At 49.5% G+C, this 21,473-nt stretch overlaps 2 protein-coding genes across 4 annotated transcripts in view; one reads left to right on the top strand and one right to left on the bottom strand.

Annotated features, from left to right (window-relative positions):
- The window catches only part of NXF1 (nuclear RNA export factor 1), a 135,049-nt gene that overhangs the window by 89,243 nt on the left and 24,333 nt on the right, over positions 1 to 21,473 (top strand). For 2 of the 3 annotated variants that reach the window (XM_050960444.1, XM_050960443.1), the window contains exons 21-22: positions 694 to 766; positions 3,067 to 3,146. In XM_050960444.1, the coding sequence (XP_050816401.1) occupies positions 694 to 766; positions 3,067 to 3,131 (138 nt within the window). In that variant the 3' untranslated portion in view covers positions 3,132 to 3,146. Of the gene's footprint in view, positions 1 to 693; positions 767 to 3,066; positions 3,181 to 21,473 lie in introns of those variants that run through there. The other variant, XM_050960442.1, reaches the window with a different exon arrangement.
- The window catches only part of C6H11orf80 (chromosome 6 C11orf80 homolog), a 62,696-nt gene continuing 46,888 nt past the window's right edge, over positions 5,666 to 21,473 (bottom strand). The window contains exons 10-16 of the mRNA XM_050960446.1: positions 21,293 to 21,439; positions 19,333 to 19,454; positions 18,429 to 18,539; positions 17,462 to 17,560; positions 8,808 to 8,925; positions 6,778 to 7,061; positions 5,666 to 5,800 (exon numbers count right to left, since the gene is read on the bottom strand). Of these exons, the coding sequence (XP_050816403.1) occupies positions 5,747 to 5,800; positions 6,778 to 7,061; positions 8,808 to 8,925; positions 17,462 to 17,560; positions 18,429 to 18,539; positions 19,333 to 19,454; positions 21,293 to 21,439 (935 nt within the window). The 3' untranslated portion in view covers positions 5,666 to 5,746. The remainder of the gene's footprint in view (positions 5,801 to 6,777; positions 7,062 to 8,807; positions 8,926 to 17,461; positions 17,561 to 18,428; positions 18,540 to 19,332; positions 19,455 to 21,292; positions 21,440 to 21,473) is intronic.

The raw sequence follows: 21,473 nt of genomic DNA, 5'->3' as shown, positions 1-21,473 counted from the left end.
AGTACTCCTGTTTCCTCCCCAGCACTCACCAGTCACCCATTACCCCCCAGTCAGCCCCCTCCCCCTGCTACTCCCTAACCCTCCCCGGTCCCCCCCCTTCCCCGCTACTCCCTCAGCCCATCCTGGTCATCCTCGCTCTTCCCGCAGTACTCCTGGACTCCCCCCACTACCCCTCCTCCCCAGTCACCCCCCATTACCCGACCAGCACTCCCCAGTCACCCCCATTACCCCCCCCCAGGACTCGACAGCCACCTCTCCAGCACTCCTGGTTCCCCCCCCCACACACCTCTCCCCTCCAGCTACCCCCCAGCACTCCCTGATCTCACATACCCCAGTGCAAGTCCCCGGAACTTTCAGATCATTCTCTTCCCTTACAACCCTTCAGCACTCCCCCCCGCTTCCTCCACAGCATTCCTCACTAATGTTGGGACTCATTAAGAAAGGGATAGATAATAAAAGACAGCAAAAAGACAGTTACCTTTTCTGTAACTGGTGTTCTTCAAGATGTGTTGCTCATGTCCATTCCACAGTAGATGTGTGTGCTCGCCATGTGCACTGGTGCCTGAAGTTTTTTCCCTAGCACTACCCATAGGGGAGCACCCCTGGTGGCCCCTGGAGTGGTGCCTCCATGATGCGGTATAAGGGGCGCTGCGCACTCCTCCGCTTGCAGTTCCTTCCTGCCAGACAACTCCAACAGAGGGGAAGGAGGGCGGGATGTGGAATGGATATGAGCAACACGTCTCAAAGAAGACCAGTTATGGAAAAGGTAACTGTCTTTTCTTCTTTGAGTGATTGCGCATGTGTATTCCACATTAGGTAATTCCAAGCTATACCTGTTGGAGGTGGGTAGGAGTTCACAGACTCTCAGGATGGAGTACTGCCCTGTCAAACCCAGCATCCTCTCTGGTTTGGGAGACGATCGCATAATGCAAAGTTAAGTGTGAATGGAAGACCTTGTGGCAGCCCTACAAATGTCCTGAATGGGAACATGGGCTAAAAAGGCAGCTGACCAGGCTTTCGCCCTAGTCAAGCGTGCCCTTACAATCGGCAGCAGGGGAATCCCCGCCAGATCATAACAGGTACGAATACACAAAGTGATCCAGTTGGAGAGCCGCTTAGTGGAGATCAGCTGACCTCTCATGCGCTCATCTGAGGTGATGAACGTCTGCGAGGACTTCCTGAATGGCTTTGTCCGTTCCAGGTAAAAGGCCGGAGCCCGTCTCAAATCCAGAATGTGGAGGAGGCGCTCCTTACTGGACGCATGGGGCTTGGAACAGAGCACCGGCAGGAAGATGTCCTGACCCATGTGGTAGGTGGAGATCACCTTGGGGAGGAACAAAGGATGTAGTTGGAGCAGGACCTTATCCTTATGGAATACTGTGTATGGAGGTTCAGAGGTCAGGGCCCTGAGCTCCGAGACCTGTCTATCTGATGGGATCACCACCAGGAAGGCCACCTGCAAGAGGTGCGACCAGGAGCATATAGCTAGCACCTCAAACAGGGGACCCGTCAACTGGGCCAGCACCAAGTTCAGGTCCCACTGCTGGACTGGGGGTCTAATGTACAGGAGGAGATGATCCAATCCCTTGAATCAGCCAGTCATAGCATGGGAGAATACTGTGTGTCCCTGCACCGGCGGGTGGAAGGCCAATATAGTCGCCAAGTGCACTTTAACGGACGGGGGTGCTAGGCCCTGGGCTCCAAGGTGAAGGAGGTAATCTAAAATGAGCTGGATCGAAGCAGCCACGGGCCAAACACCCTGACTGACTACCCACTGGGAAAACCGAGACCACTTTGCCAGGTAGGCCTGACACGTGGAGGGCCATCTGCTTTCCAAGAGGACTCGCTGAGCTCCTTCTGAGCACGTCCTTTCCTCCCGGCCTAACCATTGAGCAGCCATGCCGTGAGGTAGTGCCGCTAGGTTGGGACGGAGGAGGTGGCCCTGGTCCTGGGACAGCAGGTCCAGGTGGAATGGCAATGGCAACAGCCACGTCGGGGCGACCGCCAGGCTTGTGAGGGTCCTGTACCAATGTTGCCTAGGCCATGCCAGGACAATCAGGAGCACCCAGGCTCTGTCCATTTTTATCTTCTCCAAGACCTTGCTGATCAGCGGGATCAGGGGGAAGGCATAGAGAAACTGGCCCAACCAGGACAGGAGGAAGGCATCGGAGATGGTGCCAAAGCCCAACCCTGCCCACCCCCGGAGCAGAAGCGAGGATACCAGCAGTTCTGCGGAGTCGCGAACAGGTCCACCTGGGGAGTTCCCCACTCTTGGAAAATCCTGTGCACCACCTCTGGGTGTAGTGACTCATGCTGAGAGGAGAAGTCTCAGCTCAGGCGATCCGCCCATGAGTTCTGGGTGCCCAGTAAGTGGTAGGCTTGTAGGCAAATGTTGTGGGCTATACAGAAGTCCCACAGCCTGAGGGCTTCCTGGCAGAGGGCAAAGGAGCAGGCCCCACCTTGCCTGTTGATGTAAAACATCAAGGCTGTGTTGTCCGTGAGAACCCTGATCACTCTGCCCTCCAGGTGCGAGCGGAAGGCCATGCATGCCAGCCGGACTGCCTGGAGCTCCTTGATGTTTATATACAGGGAAAGGTCCTGCGCAGACCACAGACCTTGTGTCTGAACATTCCCCAAATGGTCTCCCCACCCCAGATCCGACGTGTCGAACACTAGCTCCACCGATGGGGGCCTGCCACTGAATGGGACCCCGTGGAGCATGTTACCTAGGGAGGACCACCACTGTAGGGAGGTGAGCCCCAGTTTGGGCACAGTTCTCCTGTCTCTGGACTGGGAGAATACCGAGGCCAACCGGAGCTGGAAGGGCCTCATCCTGAGTCTGGTGTGGCGAACGACATATGTGCATGCTGACATGTGACCCAGGAGCTGGAGGCACGCTCTGGCTGTGGTCATGCCATCACAGGGAACCTTGTGACCATGTTGATGAGCCCTTTTAGGGTCTCAAATCTGTCTGGAGGCCCTGGTCAATGTCACATCCAGGACTGCCCCAATAAACTCTATGTGCTGCATTGGGACTAATGTGGACTTGGTGTCATTTACCAACAGGCCCAAAGTGGTGCATGTGGACAGGAGGAGTGCCATGTGATCCCGCACCTGCGACCTGCCCTTGACCAGCCAGTCATCAAGATAGGGGAAGATCTGAACCCCACGACGTCTGAGGTAGGCCACCACCACAGACATGCATTTCGTGAACACCCTGTGAACAGTGGACAGGCCAAACGGGACCATAAATTGGTAGTATTTCTGCCCAACCATGAAACAGAGGAAACACCTGTGCCTCTTGAATATATGAATGTGGAAGTATGCGTCCTGCAGATTGAGGGTGGCGTACCAGTCCCTGGGATCCAGGGAACGGATGATGGAGGCCAGAGAGACCATGCGAAACTTGAGCTTTACCATGTACTGGTTCAGGCCTCGCAGGTCAAGGATTGGTCTGAGCCCCCCTTTGGCCTTTAGGATAAGGAAGTAGCAGGAGTAGTACCCCTTGTGTTTGAACTCCACTGGCACCATTTCCACCACTCCTAACCCAAGGAGCCGCCCCACCTCCTGCTTGAGCAGGGCCTTGTGACGGGTCCCCCACGAGGGATGGGGGTGGTTGGGTGGGGTAGAGGTAAACTGGAGGGTGTAGCCCTGGGAGACAGTGTTGAGGACCCATCGGTCCGAGGTCAGCCGCAACCACTCTGGGAGAAAACCACACAACCGGTTGGAGAAGGGAAGCTTTACTGTGGGTGGATCCCTGGTATGAACTGATAATTCGCCCCTGCGTGTCCCATCAAAACTGACATTTTTCCGCTGTTTGCCCTTGAAAGGCCCAGGCTCAGGACTGCCTCTGTGAATGTTTCTTATAGTCCCAAGACTTTTTATAAGGGGGCTCATACTTAGAGTGGGTGGCCTGGGTGGGATCCAGCTGAGGCTTCAACTTGGTCTAGCCGGAGCTGGGACATAGAGGCCAAGTGTCTTAAGCGTTGTGCGGGAATCTTTCAGGCCGTGCAATTTCATGTCCGTCTGTTCGCAAATGGGGCCTTGCTGTCGAACGAAAGTTCCTGCAAGGAGTTCTGTGCCTCGCTGGACAGCCCAGACAGTAGGAACCACGACACCCTCCTCATGGACACCGCGGAGGCCATAGACCTTGCCGCCATATCCGTGGCATCCGATGCTCCCTGCAGGGTCGCCCTGGTAGCTGCTGTACCCTCCTCCACCAGAGCTTTGAACTCCTTCCTGTCACGCCCCAGGAGGGAGTCCTCAGATTTGGGCAGAGAGCCCCACAAATTGAACTCATACCACCTTAGAAGGGCTTGATGGTTTGCCACCCTTAACTGGAAACTCGAGGACGAATAAACCTTTCTCCTGAATAAGTCCAGCCTCCTTGAGTCTTTATTTTTCGGAGTAGGGGCTGGTGGGCCCTGCCTCTCCCTGTGGTTGACTGACGCAGGAGCAGGCTGGGTGTACAGGTATTCATGCCCCTTGGTAGGCACAAAGTACTTCCATTGCGCCCTCTTAGAGATGGGGGGCAAGGAAGCTGGGGTTTGCCACAAGGTGTTTGAAATTTTCGCCACCCCTTCATGGAGTGGGAGAGCCACCCTGCCCGGCACCGAGGTGGATAGGACGTTGAAGAGGGAGTTTGAGGGTTCCTCCACCTCCTCGGCTTGAAGGTTGAGGCTCAATGCCACCCTTTTCAATAGTTCCTGGCGGGCCATAGAGTCCTCCTGTGGAACAGATGGAGCAGGGGCCATAATCACCTCATTGGGGAGGATGAGGGTGGGGGTGCAGTACTCTGCGTACCCACCTGTGTTGGAGTCCCACCACTTGGTCACCCTCCGGGCATGGAACCAGAGACGAATGCCCACCAACTCCTTCCTGGGAGGCTGAGATAGGGAGGCTGACGGTCTCTCCAAGGCTCTGGCCAAGGAGTGAGCCACCACCAGAGGTTGCATTGGGGGCCACAGGGCCCTTTGGTACCACATTGCCAACCAAGGAGCCTGGTGCCACTGCACCTGTTGTGGCACCGGCGGAGCAGGCTATTCAGCCTGAGGGGATACGGGAGTCCCCCAAACACTATAGGCAACTCAAATGTCCATCACTGTTGGGAAAAAACTTGTAGCAGGTCTGTCAGGGCTTAAACCTTGGGGTCTTAGGCATAACAAATTGTGCTCCAGCACAAACAAAGGTTCCAGAAGACGGAGGCAGAAAACCCCCTCCACAAAAAAAAAAAAAAAAGAAAAGTAAATAACTATGAAACAAAAATAAAGGAAGAAAAGTGGGAAACCAACAGCAAAGACTGTCTTGAGCTGCCAGCAGTTGAGGAGGACCTGAGCCCACCACCCAGCATGAGGTGTTCTGCACAGGGGCAGGCCCGTGAGCACTACTTTGCAGTCTTCAATCAAGAGCACACAGGCACAAACATCCTATGGTGGAGCTCCCATGGGACATACTCAAAGAAGAACTCAGGAGTCCTGCACCACTGTCATGTCCCTTGACCACAGAGCCATCTGCCCTCCCTCCTTCTAATACAAGACTGTCAGCTCTTTGAGGCAAGGGACAAACTTTGTTCCATTTTTGTACAGTGCCTAGCACAGAGGTGTCCTTGTGCATATCGGGGCTCCTAGGCCTTACTGACATCCAACAATAAAGAACAAGAACCCCATTGAATGGATGGTCTTTATTTGGCTTTGTTTGAAGGCGGAGCATAGCTGTTCTCATACCCTCGGCTAAGGGCATCTCCATATCAGGATGTCCATTCAGAAAGGTTGGAAATCTCTTGCAGCCACAAGCAGTCACCCTGTGGGATAAATACAAACAGGCGTTGGTCTGTGACTAGACAGGTGCAGAGAAGCCTCCCCACTGGTGAGGGAGGTTACAGCAGCACCTGGAGCTCATGTCCTCCAATGCCAGGTACTGCTCACACATCCAGGCCAAACTCTTCCAAAGCAGAGTGACATCAGGTGCCTCATATTTTGAGCATCCAACTAGAGATGCTGTAAGGACCCTGATTTCCAGACAGTGCTTGGCCATCACCCTCAAATTCAGGCCCCTTATGTTGGGCTACCAAGAGCCTGGCACCACAAATGACTGGTGCCTTTTTCAAACAGCAAATGGAAGTCTCCCCACCCCAAAGAATTTCCAGTCTTTCCCTTGGGCTAAACAGAGCCCCATTGGTCAAGATATGAAATGTATGTGATTCCCACAGATCTCAGTGGGCTCTTGGAATCCTGGCTCCCCCCTCCCCATTAGACCTCACTCCCCTCCCAGAGCTGGGACTAGAACCCAGGAGTCCTGATTCCCAGTCCCTGCACCTGTGCTCTAACCCACTAGGCCCTCCTCCACTCCCTTCTTTGAGCTCCACACTCCCAGCCCACCTTGCTCTCCTCTGAAAACCAAACCTAGACTTTTGTATAATCTAGAAGGATTTTTTAAAAGAAATCCCCATAGCCATGTTGACGTATCACTCCTGATTGATAATCCTTATCCCTTCTATCTAAGCCTCTCAAAATGCTTTCCACGCATTCTTACCTGTAGCCACAGCTCCCTCTGGTAGCTGGGTTAGTGTTATCCCCATTTTGCAGACAGGGAAAGTGACGTAGAGAAGGAAGACACATTAGAACTCAGCACCAATTGATTCTGAAGCCCATGCTCCTTCCTCCAGGCCACACCACCCCTCAGTGCTGGAGAACATGGCCTTGTGAGTGCCATCCAGTTTGACCCTTCCCTTTTACTCAAACCGAGTTTGATTTCTGGAGAGCTTCTTCCCTGACCAACCTGCCACAGATTCTCACTGCTTCTGGCTCTGTCCTCTGATACAGCTGTAAAGCCCTCCTCTCTTTCACCTAGGAACATGCTGGCATCTGCTCCTTCCTTGGGACTCCACAGGCAAAAACTCAGTTGGCTGCCAAAGTCTGTCATGAGATCGTCTGTCCTCTCCTGCAAGCCACTCAGTGGCTCTTGCTCCAGAGCCCCACCTGCATTGTTCTCCATGGTTGCTGTCTTCCTCCTCTTAGTTTCACTCATTTCTCCCCACAAGTCAGCTCTGTCCTCCAGAGAGGCTGTAAACATAAAATGAACATGATGCTCTCGCGATAACTGTTTTATACTGTTCTATCGCTGGGAAATGCTGCAGAGCTAGTTACCCTGTGTCTGATACCGTTCTGTAGGCAAATGGGACCTCTTTGCCAGGCTCGTCAAAGGCCACATGTAATCCTAGGGCGGCTCATGAATCTGGTAGACACTGACTGAGCAGAGCCAGCAGCTGTAAGGCTGAATAAATTCACACGAGGAATAAGGGGAAAATGTTTAGCCAGGAGGGAGATTCCCTATTGGGGCAGCTCCCCTTGGTTGGGATTCTCCATCCCTTAGCAGCTTTAAATCCAGCCAGATGTCTCCCTGAATGGTATGTTCTAGCTCCACCACTGGATCGATGCTGAATGCAGGAATCACTGGGTGAGGTTCTCTGGCCTGTTTGATGCAGGGGGTCATGCGCAATGATCAGAATAGTCTCTGGCCATGAAATCTATGGACAAATGGTGGGCAAAATCCACTGTAAGCATGTGTAAATGCAGACAAGAGCAGGCCATTCAATCAACTCCAGTGCTGTGGTAAGGGAAATGGAAACTGCACAGGAAAATGATCTCGGAGCCATCATGGGGCTGCTCAGTGGGGAAGGGAGGGCGAGGGGGTTAGAGAAAGGAATAAGATATTAAGGGATGTTAAGGGTAGAGACAGCCCAGCCCAGGGAGCTGGGCACAGGACTCTTGGGCTCTGTTCCCAGCTTTGCCACTGGCCTGCGGCATGACCTTGGGCAAGTCCCTTCCCCCCTCGGTGCCTCTGTTTCCCCTCTCACCCTATGTCTATTCTGATTGTCTCTCGCTGTTGGGCTACACAGTGCTCAGTCTGATGTGAGTCTGATCTCAGTCAGGGAGGGTCTGTGCAGAGCCTGGCACAATAGGGGCCTGTAGTAGGGTGGTCCCCTGCTCCTGCCCTTCGGGGCTTAAAACAGCCCAGGAGGAGGACTGTAGCTGGGGCAAGAAGCCTGGGCTGATTGGGAGAAAGCAGGCCCAGCTGTGGCCAGGTCCCAATCAGGCCCAGCTGGCCCCTGTAAGAGGCAATGAACCTTGTAGAGGGAGAAGGGCTTGGCTGCAGAGAGTGAGATAAGGTACCTAGGGTGGAGCAGGGCTGGGGAAAGGCAGAGGAGCTGGGGAGCTCCTGCCTGGAAAGCCCCAGGCTGTGGCCTAACCTAAAGGTCCAGAGGTACTAGGTGTTGCAGGGAGCAACCCAGGGGTAGGCAAAGGCAGCAGGTCCAAACCCCTTTGCCTATGATGAGTGGCTGATACTGCAGTCTGCCCCAGTGAACGGGGGCCAGATGGAGACTGGGCAGTAGCCAATACTGAGGCGAAGTGCAGATAGTGGGTTGGGGGTTCCTCAGGGAGGGAAGACCCAGTTAAAAGAGGCACCGGGGTCCTGGGAGGGACACGGGGGCCAGTAGCTAGAAGGTGGATTACTGGCCTGCAGAGGGTGCTCCAGGCTGGATTGAGCTAATTCCCTGGAAGACACCAGCAGGAGGCGCTGCGGGGGTGAGTCTGCTCATCTACAGGACCCTAACTCAGTCATGCAAAGAATAACAGGCAATATGATTGTGGTTGTTCTATGAACTGCTGGCCTGTTTATCTACTTTTCTAGTACAAAGGTGGCTGGATCCAAGCCCCAGTGTGGTCACCGGAAAGAGAATTTGTGGGGCGTCTGGGTAGCTCTGTGTGTGTTCAGAGGCAATGTGTGTCCTCTGCACATTGTCTTACCCGGCTCTGAATTCACAGAATTGATGCTGTCAGATGCCTCTTCCTGTGCTAGCTTCTGGCCAGCTGTTGGTAAGTCACACGCAGTGAGCCAAGCTGGGTTGGCATCTTCAGGTACCTGCTGTTGAAAGTTACCCTCATTAAGTGTGATGAGCAGGGGACAGTTCTGCCAACCTGGCTACACTGGAGAACTGGGTAGGGGAGGCTGAACTGATGCAAAAGCAGCCATGTAGAACTGACCGCACTGCTCCCCACAGACAAGCACGGTGCTCTCGGCAGCATGCCTGGCAGTACAAGTGCATTTTGGGTAGCTATCCCACAGAGTGGTTGCAGACATGTATTCTTCTCAGGTCAGTGTGTGCCCAGTGCACCAAAGCCAGAGAACTTTACCTAACAGTACGCATGGGGCAGCACTTGCACCACCTGACCCCTTAGCCTCTCCCCTGCAGGGCCGGCTTTAGGCCTATTCCACCAATTCCCCAGAATCAGGCCCCACGCCTAAGAGGGCCAGCACCCACAGTGAGAATCCTTTCCCTGGCTAGAGGTGCCTTTTTAATTTTTACTCACCCGGTGGCGCTCCGGGTCTTCGGCGGCACTTTCGCGGCGGATCCTTCAGTGCCACCGAAGACCTGGAGTGAGTGAAGGACCCGCCATCAAAGACTTGGAACACCACCTGGTGAGTACAAGCTCCACATTTTTTGTTTGTTTTGTTTTTTTAAGTCATCCCTGCCAGGGCCCTGTCGAAACTGTTCAAACTGGGCCCCGCACTTCCTAAAGCCGACCCTGCTCCCCTGGATATTTAAGGGCTTCACTACACCCTTCCCTAGTTCCTTCTCACCTCCCATGGCTTGAGTCAGAGTGCTCAGACTCTTTTCCCCTCAGGTTTTATTCCATAGCGCTGTGATTTTTCTGTATATAGTTGTGGCTAGCTTAGCAGTACCCTTAAGTTTAGTTTATTATTAATAGTTAGATAAGATTTTGCACGCTCTTTCCAGGTTTCAGGGGCCAGAGAGGAGGTTCCCCTTTGGAACTGGAGAAAGGAATTCTACTCATAGTACTTCCTGCTCTCCAAGTCCAAGGGAGGAGGGTGAGATCTATCCTCAGCCTGCGTCTCAACAAGTACATCAATTACATGAGATTCCATATTGTCACGCTAACTACTATTCTCCCCACTTTGAATCATGACTGGCTTGCTGCCATCAATCTTCAGGATGCTTACTTCCATGTAGTGATTTTCCCAAGCCACAGTAGTTTCTGAGATTTGTAATGACAGATCAGCGTTATCAGTACACCATGCTTCTCTTTGGCTTGTCCTTAGCTCCCTGGGTATTTACCAAACACCTGTCTACAGTAAAAGCATATCTCAGAAGAGACGAATGAGATTGTGTAGTACACATTGTGTAGTAATTGAGGTTTTTCGAGATGAGTATTTCTGTGGGTGCTCCACTTCAGGTGTCGGTGCATCCTGGTGCTGTTTGATGGGAGATTTTCAGTAGCAATGCCTGGTCAGGATGTGCATGCGCAGCAGCTGTCTCGCAGTGCCATTAGCACTTCATCTAGCATGTGCACGGCCTGACCCCCTTCAGTTCCTTTTCTACCACGGAGTCTTTAATGCAAACTCCGAAGTAGAGGGGAGGAAGGTGGATAGTGGGAAACCCACAGGGGGACACATCTCCAAGAACCTCAGTTAGTGCACGAGGTGAGTAACCCTCTCTTCTTCTTTGTGTGCTGTCCCTGTGGATGCTGCACTTCAGGTGACTGTAAAGCAGTGCCCTACTGTGGATTAATGGGCTGCGGAGTTGAATGCCTAGTTGACGCTAGCACTGTTCAGCCTAGTATTGTATCTGAGCCCTGAACTTTGCATGATTGCGTAGAGATTAATGAATGTGTGTTCGAATGCACCGCTCAACATATCTCTGTGAGTGGCACATTATTCAAAAAGTCTGAGGCCGATATTGATCTCGTCAAATGGGCTCTGATCCCCTTTGGGGGTTCCCTTTTTTGTTGTTGATAGCATAGGTGGCTACAACTGGAGATCCATTCTGAAAGTCTTTGTTTTGATATTGCAGATCCCTTTGATCGTTCAGTTGTGGAGATGAACAGTCTCTGTGATTTTTGGAATAGTTTCATTCTATCTAGGTAAAATGCAAATACACGTCTAATATCTAGAGAGTGTAGGATTGTCTCTTCTGTAGTCCCATGCGGGTTAGGGTAAAACGTAGGTAAGTGAACTGGTTGGTTGAGATGAAAGGATGATGATACCTTGGGGACAAATTTTGGGTGTGGTCTTAGTGTCACTTTGTCTTTGAAGAATACGGTAGATGGAACATGGGCCATGAGAGACGCTATTTCACTTGCTCTTTGCGCAGAAGTAATCGTTACCAGGAATGCTACCTTCATTGAGGGGTGTAATAAAGAACAAGTCGTGAGTGGTTCGAATGGTGCTTTGGTAAGGCTTCTAAGGACCAGGTTTAGATCCCATGCTGGTGCGGGGTTGAGTATTTCTGGGTTATACCTGTGAGGAAATGCTCTGTGATCGGGTGTGTGAATATTGAGACACCATTGATCTTATGATGGAAAGCAATTACAGGTCTATCGCATCTTCTGCGCATTTAACATGCGCGAATTCAGCTTTACAGGGTCAGCAAAAACAAAACAAAAAACAAAAAAAAAGAGAAAAATAACAATTTAAACACTGTTCCTGTAGTGCAGGTGATTCCGCCCGCCATTACACTCAATGTAATTTTGACTATACGTGGTTTTCGCTTTATGTGCTGACCGCAGACCGTAACCCCAGCGTAAGATGAGACAGACCTGTATGGCTGCTAGGTGTACTTTAACCATACAATCAGGTAATCCTGATTGTTTCAGTTCTAAGAGTACTCCAAGATCAAATGAAGTGGTGCTATAAGTGCAGTAATGTGTTTCTGCACCACATGAACAACCTCTTCCATTTCTGTAGGTATGTTGCACAAGTGGATGTCTTTCTGCTGTTTAACACCTGTTTAACCTGTTCCAAGCAGGTTAATTCTTTGTGTTGGAGCCATGCCTTCAGGTGAAGTTTCTCCAGGTCTGGATGGAGGACTCAACCTTCATCTTGTTTGAGAAGATCTCATTGCAGCGGGAGAGGATATGGTGCGCAGATCACCATGCATCTCAGGGATGGGAACCATGTCTGTCTGGGCCATGTCGGGGCTATAAGTATGACCTTGGCTTCGTTGTTTCATATCTTATGTATTACCCTGGAGATTAACTGAGTCAGTGGGAATGCTACAGGAGAAGTGTGTTTCATCTGATGAGGAAGACATCCCTTAGGAATTGTGTTCCCAGTCCTGCTAGTGACCAAAACCTTGGGCATTTGTTGTTTCATGCTGTTGCGAATAGGTCGATGTGTGGGAACCCCTACATGTGGAATATGTGTTGTTATGTTGTTGTTCAGTTCCCATTCATGTTCTTGGGGGAAACTGTCTGCTTAATGTGTCTGCTGTCATGTTCTGCTGACCCAGGAGGTATGATGCTGTAATGGTGATCCATAGTTTTATGGCTTCTGTGCATAGGGAGAGAGAGCGTGCTCCACTCTGTCGGTTTATGTAGAACATACATGCAGTGTTGTCCATCATGACTCTTATTGTTTTGTTCCGTATTATTGGGAGGAAATGGTTGCATGTATTGCGAACCATGCATAATTCAAGCAGGTTGATGTGTAAATGTGTCGCTGAGGGAGACCACTTCTCTTGGACTGTATGTTGGTTTAAGTGGGTGCTCCAGCCAATCGGTGAGGCATCTGTTGTGATCGCTATGGATGGTGGATCCTGCTGGAATAGGGTACCTGAGCATACGTTTCCTGGATTTGTCCACCATTGTAAGAAGTGCTGGACTTTTGGTATTAGTGTTAGGTTTTTGTTCAGGCTGCAAAAGGAAGAGCAGAGACTCCCAAAACTGGTGGTTAACACTGAAGTTAAACTCCCCAACGAGTCACAAACTGTGCTTCTGATCCCCCACACTGGTTATCAAGAAGCTGAAAAAATAAATCTCACAGCCCCCTTTACTGCATTCCAGTTCTCTAGCTCCCAATCAGCACATAGGTCCAGTACAGTGAGAAGTTATTTAAAAACTCTACTCACTATGCAAAATGTTCTTCTAACCCCAAAGGGTCAGCCACGTTACTAGGTCAATATTAGTTTGGATCTTACCCAATATACCACGCTGCCAGCCAATCCTTTAGTGTCTAAAACTGAAGTTTTATTATAAAGAAAAAAGAGAGAACAAGAAGAGAGATTTTAAATGGTAACGCAATCAGATACATACAGAGACTTCAAAGTCCCTATATCAGGTTCTTAGCAGTATTGGTGAATTTGCTGGCTTGAAAGTCCCTCTGGAACACATCCACAGCTTGGATGGGTCATTCAGAGCAGTTTAAGTTTGTAGAGAAATTACTCCAGAGGTGGGAAGCAGGACTGAAGACAAGATGGAGATGATGTAGTTGTCTTTTATATCCTTTGCCATGTGTTTAGTATTTCCTTTGTCCCAAACACACACTCATAGCACAGAGCATGGAAAAATCTTGGAGTCTCCTGTCCATAGGCATGTCCTACAAGTCCTGCTGACTCATAAGGTGTAGCCCTTGGCTTCTTTCAATGGGTTGTTTCTACAGCTGGTGACCCTTGATGGGCCATCGAACAGGCTAGGCACTGTTGATGCCAATCTGTATGGGGGTGTGACCCAGAAACACAGCACATGTTTTGAAATACAGACATACCATTGTGACATTCTATACCTTGGGTGAGCATACTGTAACCCCCATATTCCTCATTTTCATATAATCATGATCTTACATATTACGCATGCCTTGTAAGGTATCAGGGGAAAGGTTATGATCTGCTGAAAGTCATTTCTCTATCCATATATGTGTATCATTTAATGCATATGAAGTCATGAGAATTGTGTTGTATGATGGTCACTAAAACATGCTGTAAGTTGAGGACTCAACCAGATATTAGCTCCCCAGAGGCAATTCTCCTGTGCTGCAAGCAACCAAGACACTGAGAAGAAAAGACAAGACTCCAGCACAGGAGATGTGCCCAGGTTTAAGGAACAAACCTGTATATTAAGGACTGCAATATCCAGTGGGGTGAGTAAAAAATGCTTAATCTAGTTGTTGCCCAGACTAGTAGGGTTGAGAGTTTAGACTATGTGCTTATCTTTTATTTTCTTTTGGTAACTAACTCTGACTTGTTATGCTTTGACTTTTAATCATTTAAAATCTATCTTTATAGTTAATAAATTTGTCTGTTTGCTCTACCTGAAGCAGTGCATTTGATTGGAAGTGTGTCAGAGGCTCCCCTTGGGACAACAAGCCTGGTACATATCAATTTCTTTGTTAAACTGATGAACTCAAATAAGCTTGCGGCGTTCAGCAGGCATAACTGGACACTGCAAGATGGAGGTTCCTAGGGTTGTGTCTGGGACCAGAGATATTGGCTAGTGTCATTCACTTGCAAATAGCTGGGAGCAGCTTACATGCCAGAGGCTGTGTGTGAACAACCCAGGAGTGGGGGTTCTCACAGCAGAGCAGGGTAAGGCTGGCTCCCAGAGTCAATGATTGGAGAGACCTAGCAAATCACCAGTCTAAATAACACCAGAGGGGAATGTCACAACCATAAATATCTATAACTCACAATATAAAGTGATACAAACATATAAACAAGATGATCATACTTGGCAAATCATAAATTTTCACAGATACCTTACATGGCATCTCTGGTCAGATTTCTTGCAATTTTATAATATTGGTATCAATATCATAAAGTGTGTCCCGTATTCCATACAGTGTCACAGATGCATTGATGGAACCAGCAGAAACAGTGTGGCAAACACCCTCCACCATCCCTCCAACTTGCAAACCATGCAGACAGAAAGTATTATGTAACAAATAAAGGCATGGACTTCCTCTTCTCGCACCCCCAGCCCAGCCCACCCTTAGTGGTGGATGGAGCCAACCAATGGGGAGAACAACTGCAATCCTGATCCAACCCCAAGACAAGGATTGGAAGAAATTAAATCTATCTGGGTGGAAATTCTACTCTTTGGCAAGTCTGCAATTCCACACGGCCAACTACACAGTGTTTCTAGCAACATACGACCATGATAATTACACTAAACTGAACAATTTCCTCGATGAAATCTCAGAGGATAAGAAGTAATAATTCCAAGCCACCATTAACAAGGGACAGCTTTTAGCCAGAACAGCACCCAAAGCATCCCTCAGTGTATGCGGGAGTATGGCTGGTAGACACAGCCGCATGCACAACAGCAACAGCAATAGTAATGTGCAGAACTTCATGGCTATATTCTTTGGGCATCCTGAGGGAACTTCAAACTAAGGTAGAAGACCTTCCCTTTGATAGGGATAAATTGTTCTCCACCAAGACAGATGAGGTCCTACGTTCCATGAAGGACTCACGAGCTACTCTAAGAACTCTTGGCATTTACACAACCCCAAAGAGAAGGAGGAGATACCAGCCATACTCCCGCAACAGAGACAATACTTTGCAACAACAACAGAGACAATTCGACAACCAGAGACAAAGACACCGACTACAGAGACGTCATCTTTCCCAGTCTCAGTCTGTGGTGTCCCAAGCACCATCAGCCAAGATGCAATTTTGAAACATTGGGCAAGGGTCTGACTGACCTCCCCCAACAGTCAGCGCCAATATTAAGAACAACCCAGACCTTTGGTCATTGGCTATGACCATTTTATCATATGTGGGTCTCCATCACCACAGACCACTGGGTATTAGAGATCATCCACACAGGTTATACCATCCCTTTTATCTCCATTCCACCTACTCATCCCCCTTCCCTGTCCCTCTTCAGGGACCTTTCCCCTGAGCACCTTCTAGGACAATAAGTTGTTAATCTTCTACAACTAGGTGCTGTGGAACAAGTTCCAACACAAGGGGAAGGGAATTTATTTCCATTGTTTCCTGACTCAAAACAAAAACTGTGGATTGAGACCCATATTAGATTTTAGAAAACTCAACAAGTTTGTCCATACCCACAGATGGTCACACTAAACTCAATTATCCCAGCGCTGGAAAAGGAGGACTGGTTCTCACCACTTGACCTACAAGAGGCATTCTTTCATATTACCATCCATCCCGCATGCAGATGGTTCCTACAATTCACAATAAGGAAAGACTGTTTCCAATACAGAATGCTACCTTTTGGACTTTTGACAGCCCTGGGAGTTTTTACCAAAACCCTAGCAGTAGTAGTGGTGCATTTGTGCAGACAGGGAATATTGATCTTCCAATACCTAGACAACTGCCTACTGAAAGGACCTACTCAAACAGAAACAATAAATATTACCCAGAGGACTGTCACCCTCTTTCACACCCTAAGGTTATAAATTAAGAAACTGAATCTACTCTAAAACCAGTACAACAATTGGACTTCATTGGAGCACACCTAGACTCCGTAGAGGCCAAAGCATCATTACCAATTACCAGATTTGTGCACTGACCACTCTCATATCAGTGATCACAAAACAGCCCACGGGTATCTGTATACACCTGCCTTCAACTACTGGGACGTATGGCGGCCACCACCTTTGTAGTAAAACACGTTCGCTTACATATGTGCTGCCTACAGAGAGGGCTGAGCTTGGTATACATACCACAAAAGAACAGCCTGAACAAAAGGGCCCAAGCAATATTAATCAGATTTCTCAATGATGTTTCGATACTGGACATTTACAGGGCAGCTCCTTGATCTGCCATACATACTTTTACCAAGCATTATGCTATTAGGGCTGCATCTAGATCAGATGCAAATTTTGGGAAGGCAAGTGCTGCAGTCATTCTTTAAGTAGGCTCTGAGCCCTGCCCCCTAACTTGGCTTGTAAGTCCCCTGAGTGAAATACACATCTGCACCCGCTCAAAGAAGAGTGATTGCCTACCTGGACTGTAACTGTTGTTCTTCGAGATGTGGGTGAAGAGGTGTTTTCCATGATCCACCCTCTGTCTCCTCTGCACTGCAGTGTTACCATTTAATGTTTGGTGTGAAAGAACTGAGGGGGGTTGGAGCCCTTAAACAGCTTGGGGAAGGACTAAGGGGACGTAGGGCATAAGCACCACCCTTATGATTATTGCTAGGGAAAGTTCTCTGGCTTCTGAGTGCTGGGTGCACACGCACCTGAGTGGAGTAGAGGTCTACACCTATATCTTGCAGAACAACAGTTACAATACAAGAGAGTAACGTTTTTTTTCCCAGAAGCAGGTGATAGCAGGATGAAGATATTTTTCTAATATAAGACTGAAGGGCATTGAAAACGAGGCTGGACAAGGCCCTGGGGGATAATTTACAGGGGGGTAATCCTACCCTGAATCCCAGAGAGGGATGGGGTAGATGGGATCTGATGTGGAGTGTTTCCATTTCTGATGGAACAATCCACAGGGAATAGTCTGTAGGGACTCTGGCCACATGGGCTTCAGTAGAAGCTTTCCATCTCTACTATCTCTGATGACTAAGAGGTGCTCACATATCATGGTCATGAGCATGGAGTTGGTGGGTGGGTGGATATGTATGGTGTCAGATAGACACACATCAGCATACAAGGCCTCAGAGGGAGCCACAGGGTGAAACTGACTTACTTTTGTGATGCTGCATGTGCCATTGGGCATCAGTCGCTTCCGAGTGACATTTTCAAACGCTGTTTGAATGGCTGCCATTAGCTCTGGGGTATCTGAAACCTGCACACATTAATAGAATCCAGTCACCTGGGGAAAGGTGCATTGGATTCTTGAGATATCTTCTTTGAAAAGTTCTCATGCCTCCATGGATTGCAAGAGGCCTTAAGCTACACTTACCCTTACAAGCACTACAATAGCACTTCATCTAATGATGAGGTTTTCATCTCTGTACTGAGGGGGAGCAGAATTCGGGGGGGGGGGAGCAATGGAGCCCCAAGAGTTGCCTCCAAATCCAGAGAACAGAGCAGACAGCAAACTCTCTGCCACCTGCCATGACATCTCTCCAAGAACTGTGGCATCACAACACTAGTATCACAACATTTCTTCAAATACTAAAAACTTGCTCACAGGCGACAAAAACAACTTGGAAGACTGTGTGACAGCGCCATCTGGTGATTCCTCTCATGACATTATTAATATTATAGTAGCCCCGGAAGACTACCACTTTCATCAGCATCTAATTCTGTTGGGAGTTGCACAGACTGCAACTGAGATCAGGGTATCGTTATGCCAGATGCTGCACAGGCCCTGACCAAGATTGGGGGCCCTGTCTTGCCAGGAGCTGCCCTGACCCCAAGTGAGACTGGGGCCCCATTGTGTCAGGCCCTGCACAGACGCATAGTGAGATAGAGTGCCTCCCTTGAAGAGCTCACAATCTAAATAGACAAAAGGTGGGAGGGGCAACTGAGGTCCCAAGAGGGGAAGGGACTTGCCCAAGATCACCCAGCAGGTCAGTGGCTGAGCCATAAATAGACCCCAGTAGCCCTGGGTTCCTGTTGAATCAGCACGGCTAGTCATTGGACCATGCTGCCTCTCATGGAGAATTATAACAGTATCCTAACAAATCCACCACATATACAATAGTTACCTGCAAACTCTGCAGACATTCCCGTCTGAACTGGCTGTTAGTGCTGCTGGACACCACGCTGGAAATGGCACCTAGGATGATGGGCAGGGACAGCTTCAACCTCCGCTGGTTCTGGGAAGGACAAACTACATTTTACTGTACATTTCCATTTCCGTCGACACCTCTCCACCTGGCCACCCAGGGATGGATCAGAAAACCAAGGCAAATCCTGTGGTGGGGAAACTTAGGAGGGCGGAATGGGATGTGGTCCTACTGGAATTGGCTCAGCACTTAGGGGGATCAGCCTGACACCTAGGAAAAACACCATGCCATCTAGCAGGTTTATGTATCTTTCAGATAGTGTTACCCACAGCAGTACAGCATCGCCTAGCACAGCGCTAGAGGACTGGAGTTGGGACTAATTCCAAGAGGACAGCCCCCCCCCCACTGAGAGCCTGGCACCATTCCATGGAGCATAGCATGCCCTAATGCCACACTGGGCTCAGTACTGACTCCAAATGAGGGCTCCCCCACCCTTCTCTCTGAAGCACAGTGCTGGCAGCAGCTCACTGACTCAAAAGAGGGAGCAGCTCCTGCTGAGTCACCCACACCAGTTCTTGTGGAACTTGAAGTTTTGCACAAACATTTCCAATCCAAGTCCTTACCAAATCCTACGCTGCTGAGCTGGCAACATCACCTGAGACCACAATTCACAGGAGTCTGGCTGCAGGATACATGGTGAAGCCAACTAGACCCAGTAATAAAACAATGAGAACAGAAAGAGCAGGCAAGAGCCAAACTCACCCCGATACAACAGCAGGCTCAGAGAGGATGGAGAGAGGAGCCCGGATAGAAGAGTTGACCCTGTGATCTCAGATCCATGGGGTCTGTGCTGCCTAATACACATACCAATGCAAGCTCCTACCTTCCCTCTCTTGCAGTGCTCCTGTAGCATTGCGTCAATGACAGCCTGGACTCCATGCTTCACTGTCTCCTGGCTGCACAGGAGAATCTGGTCCATATGGGATGCAATCATGCGCCGGGTCCCTAAGTCACAACAGTTCGGGGTTCGTTTACATTGGGTTTGGTTTGCTTAGGGAAGAGTCATTTTTAGGCAATGATAATCCAAGGAGTCAAAAAACAGGTCAAATCCCAAAGGCAAATCAGTTATTATTTATGTTGCAGGGTTGCCCCAAGGATCCAACCAAGACCAGGTCCCCAGTGTGCCAGGTGCTGCATAGATCCTGAGTAAGAGCAGGGCCCTGTCCTTCCAAGTGCTGCACAAACCCTGCAACAGCAACAGAGCAGGGCTGCCCAGAGCAGGAGGAAAGCGGGGCAATTTGCCCCAGGCCCTGGGCCCTGCAGGGGCCCCCACAAGAATATAGTATTCTATAGTATTGCAACTTTTTTTTATGGAAAGTGCCCCCAAAATTGTTTTGCCCAAGGCCCCCTGAATCCTCTGGGAAGCCCTGCAACAGGGCTCTCTCATGTTCCCAGTAGCATAGTGCCCCATAGCACTGCACTGGGTTCTGTACAGCATCCAGCACACCGGGGACCCCCACCTCCTTTGGAGCTGGTGCAGTGTCTGCCATGCCAGGAACCCCCATCTCATCTGCAGCCGCTGCAGTGCCTGCCACGCCAGGAACCCCCATCTTGGTGGGGTCTGTGCAGCACCTGGCACGCTGGGACACTGATCTCAGTCGGGGTCTGTGCAGCTGTCATAAACAGATAGTTAAGGGTTAATAAAACAGAAGTACTTCATGTCTCTTTTGACTGTAAAGGGTTAACAAGTTCAGTGAGCCTGGCTGTCACCTGACCAGAGGACCAATCAGGAGACAGGATACTTTCAAATCTTGAGGGAGGGAAGTTTTTGTGTGTGCTGTTAGTGTTTGGTGGTTGTTCACTCTGGAGGCTCAGAGGGACCAGACGTGCAGCCAGGTTTCTCTCCAATCTCTTTGATACAGTCTCTTATATGTCCAGAATAGTGAGTACTAGGTAGATAAGGTGAGTTAGACTTATGTTTGTTTTCTTTATTTGCAAATGTGTATTTGGCTGGAAGGAGTTCAAATTTGTATTTTGCTGAAAGGATTTTACTTTGTACTTGTATACTTACGCTGGGAGGGTATTCCCAGTGTCTATAGCTGAAAGACCCTGTAACATATTCCATCTTAAATGTACAAAGATAATTTTTACTGTTTTTTCTTTCTTTAATTAAAAGCTTTTCTTGTTTAAGAACCCGATTGTTTTTTTTATTCTGGTGTGAGATCCCAGGGGACGGGGTCTGGATTCACCAGGGAATTGGTGGGGAGAAAGGAGGGAAGGGGGGGAGAGAGGTTAATTTCTCTCTGTGTTAGGATTACTTTCTCTCTCAGGGAGAGTCTGGGAGGGGGAGAGAGAAGGAGGGGGAAAGGTGAATTTTCCTCCCTGTTTTAAGATTCAAGGAGTATGAATCACAGTGATCTTCCAGGGTAACCCAGGGAGGGGAAGCCTGGGAGAGGCAACAGTGAGGGAAAGGGTTTACTTTCCTTGTGTTAAGATCCAGAGGGACTGGGTCTTGGGGGTCCCCGGGCAAGGTTTTGGGGGGACCAGAGTGTACCAGGCACGGGAATTCCTGGTTAATGGCAGCGCTACAAGTACTAAGCTGGTAATTGAGCTTAGAGGAATTCATGCTGGTACCCCATCTTTTGGACGCTAAGGTTCAGAGTGGGGAATTATACCATGACAGCAGCTTTTGGCACAATAGGGGCCCCGATCTTGGTTGGAGGCTCTAGGAACTAATCATATACAACACTGCAGTTTTTGTTTCCAGCCTCTAGGGGAAGACAAGCCCAAGATTTGGGCCGGGATGTTGCCCTAGAAAAGAAGTCAAGTAATTTTATACATACAGAAATCATAAAGTGGCTTATCTTGAAACTGATCTGAGTAGTGGAGAAAGAGGAAGAGCAACAGCGTCTGCTCCCAAGTGTCTGGATCATCTTCTTGGCTTCCGCCGTCCCAGTGAAGTTTATATCTGACATCTGGGTTCACTTGATCTGCGGGGGCAATGGAACATCAAGCAGTGCTTTT

This window comes from Gopherus flavomarginatus, chromosome 6, assembly GCF_025201925.1.
Source record: "Gopherus flavomarginatus isolate rGopFla2 chromosome 6, rGopFla2.mat.asm, whole genome shotgun sequence".
In the NCBI taxonomy this organism is placed as follows: Eukaryota; Metazoa; Chordata; order Testudines; family Testudinidae; genus Gopherus; species Gopherus flavomarginatus.
Note: the sequence above shows the minus strand (reverse complement) of the source record. Positions and strands in the feature narration are given on the sequence as shown.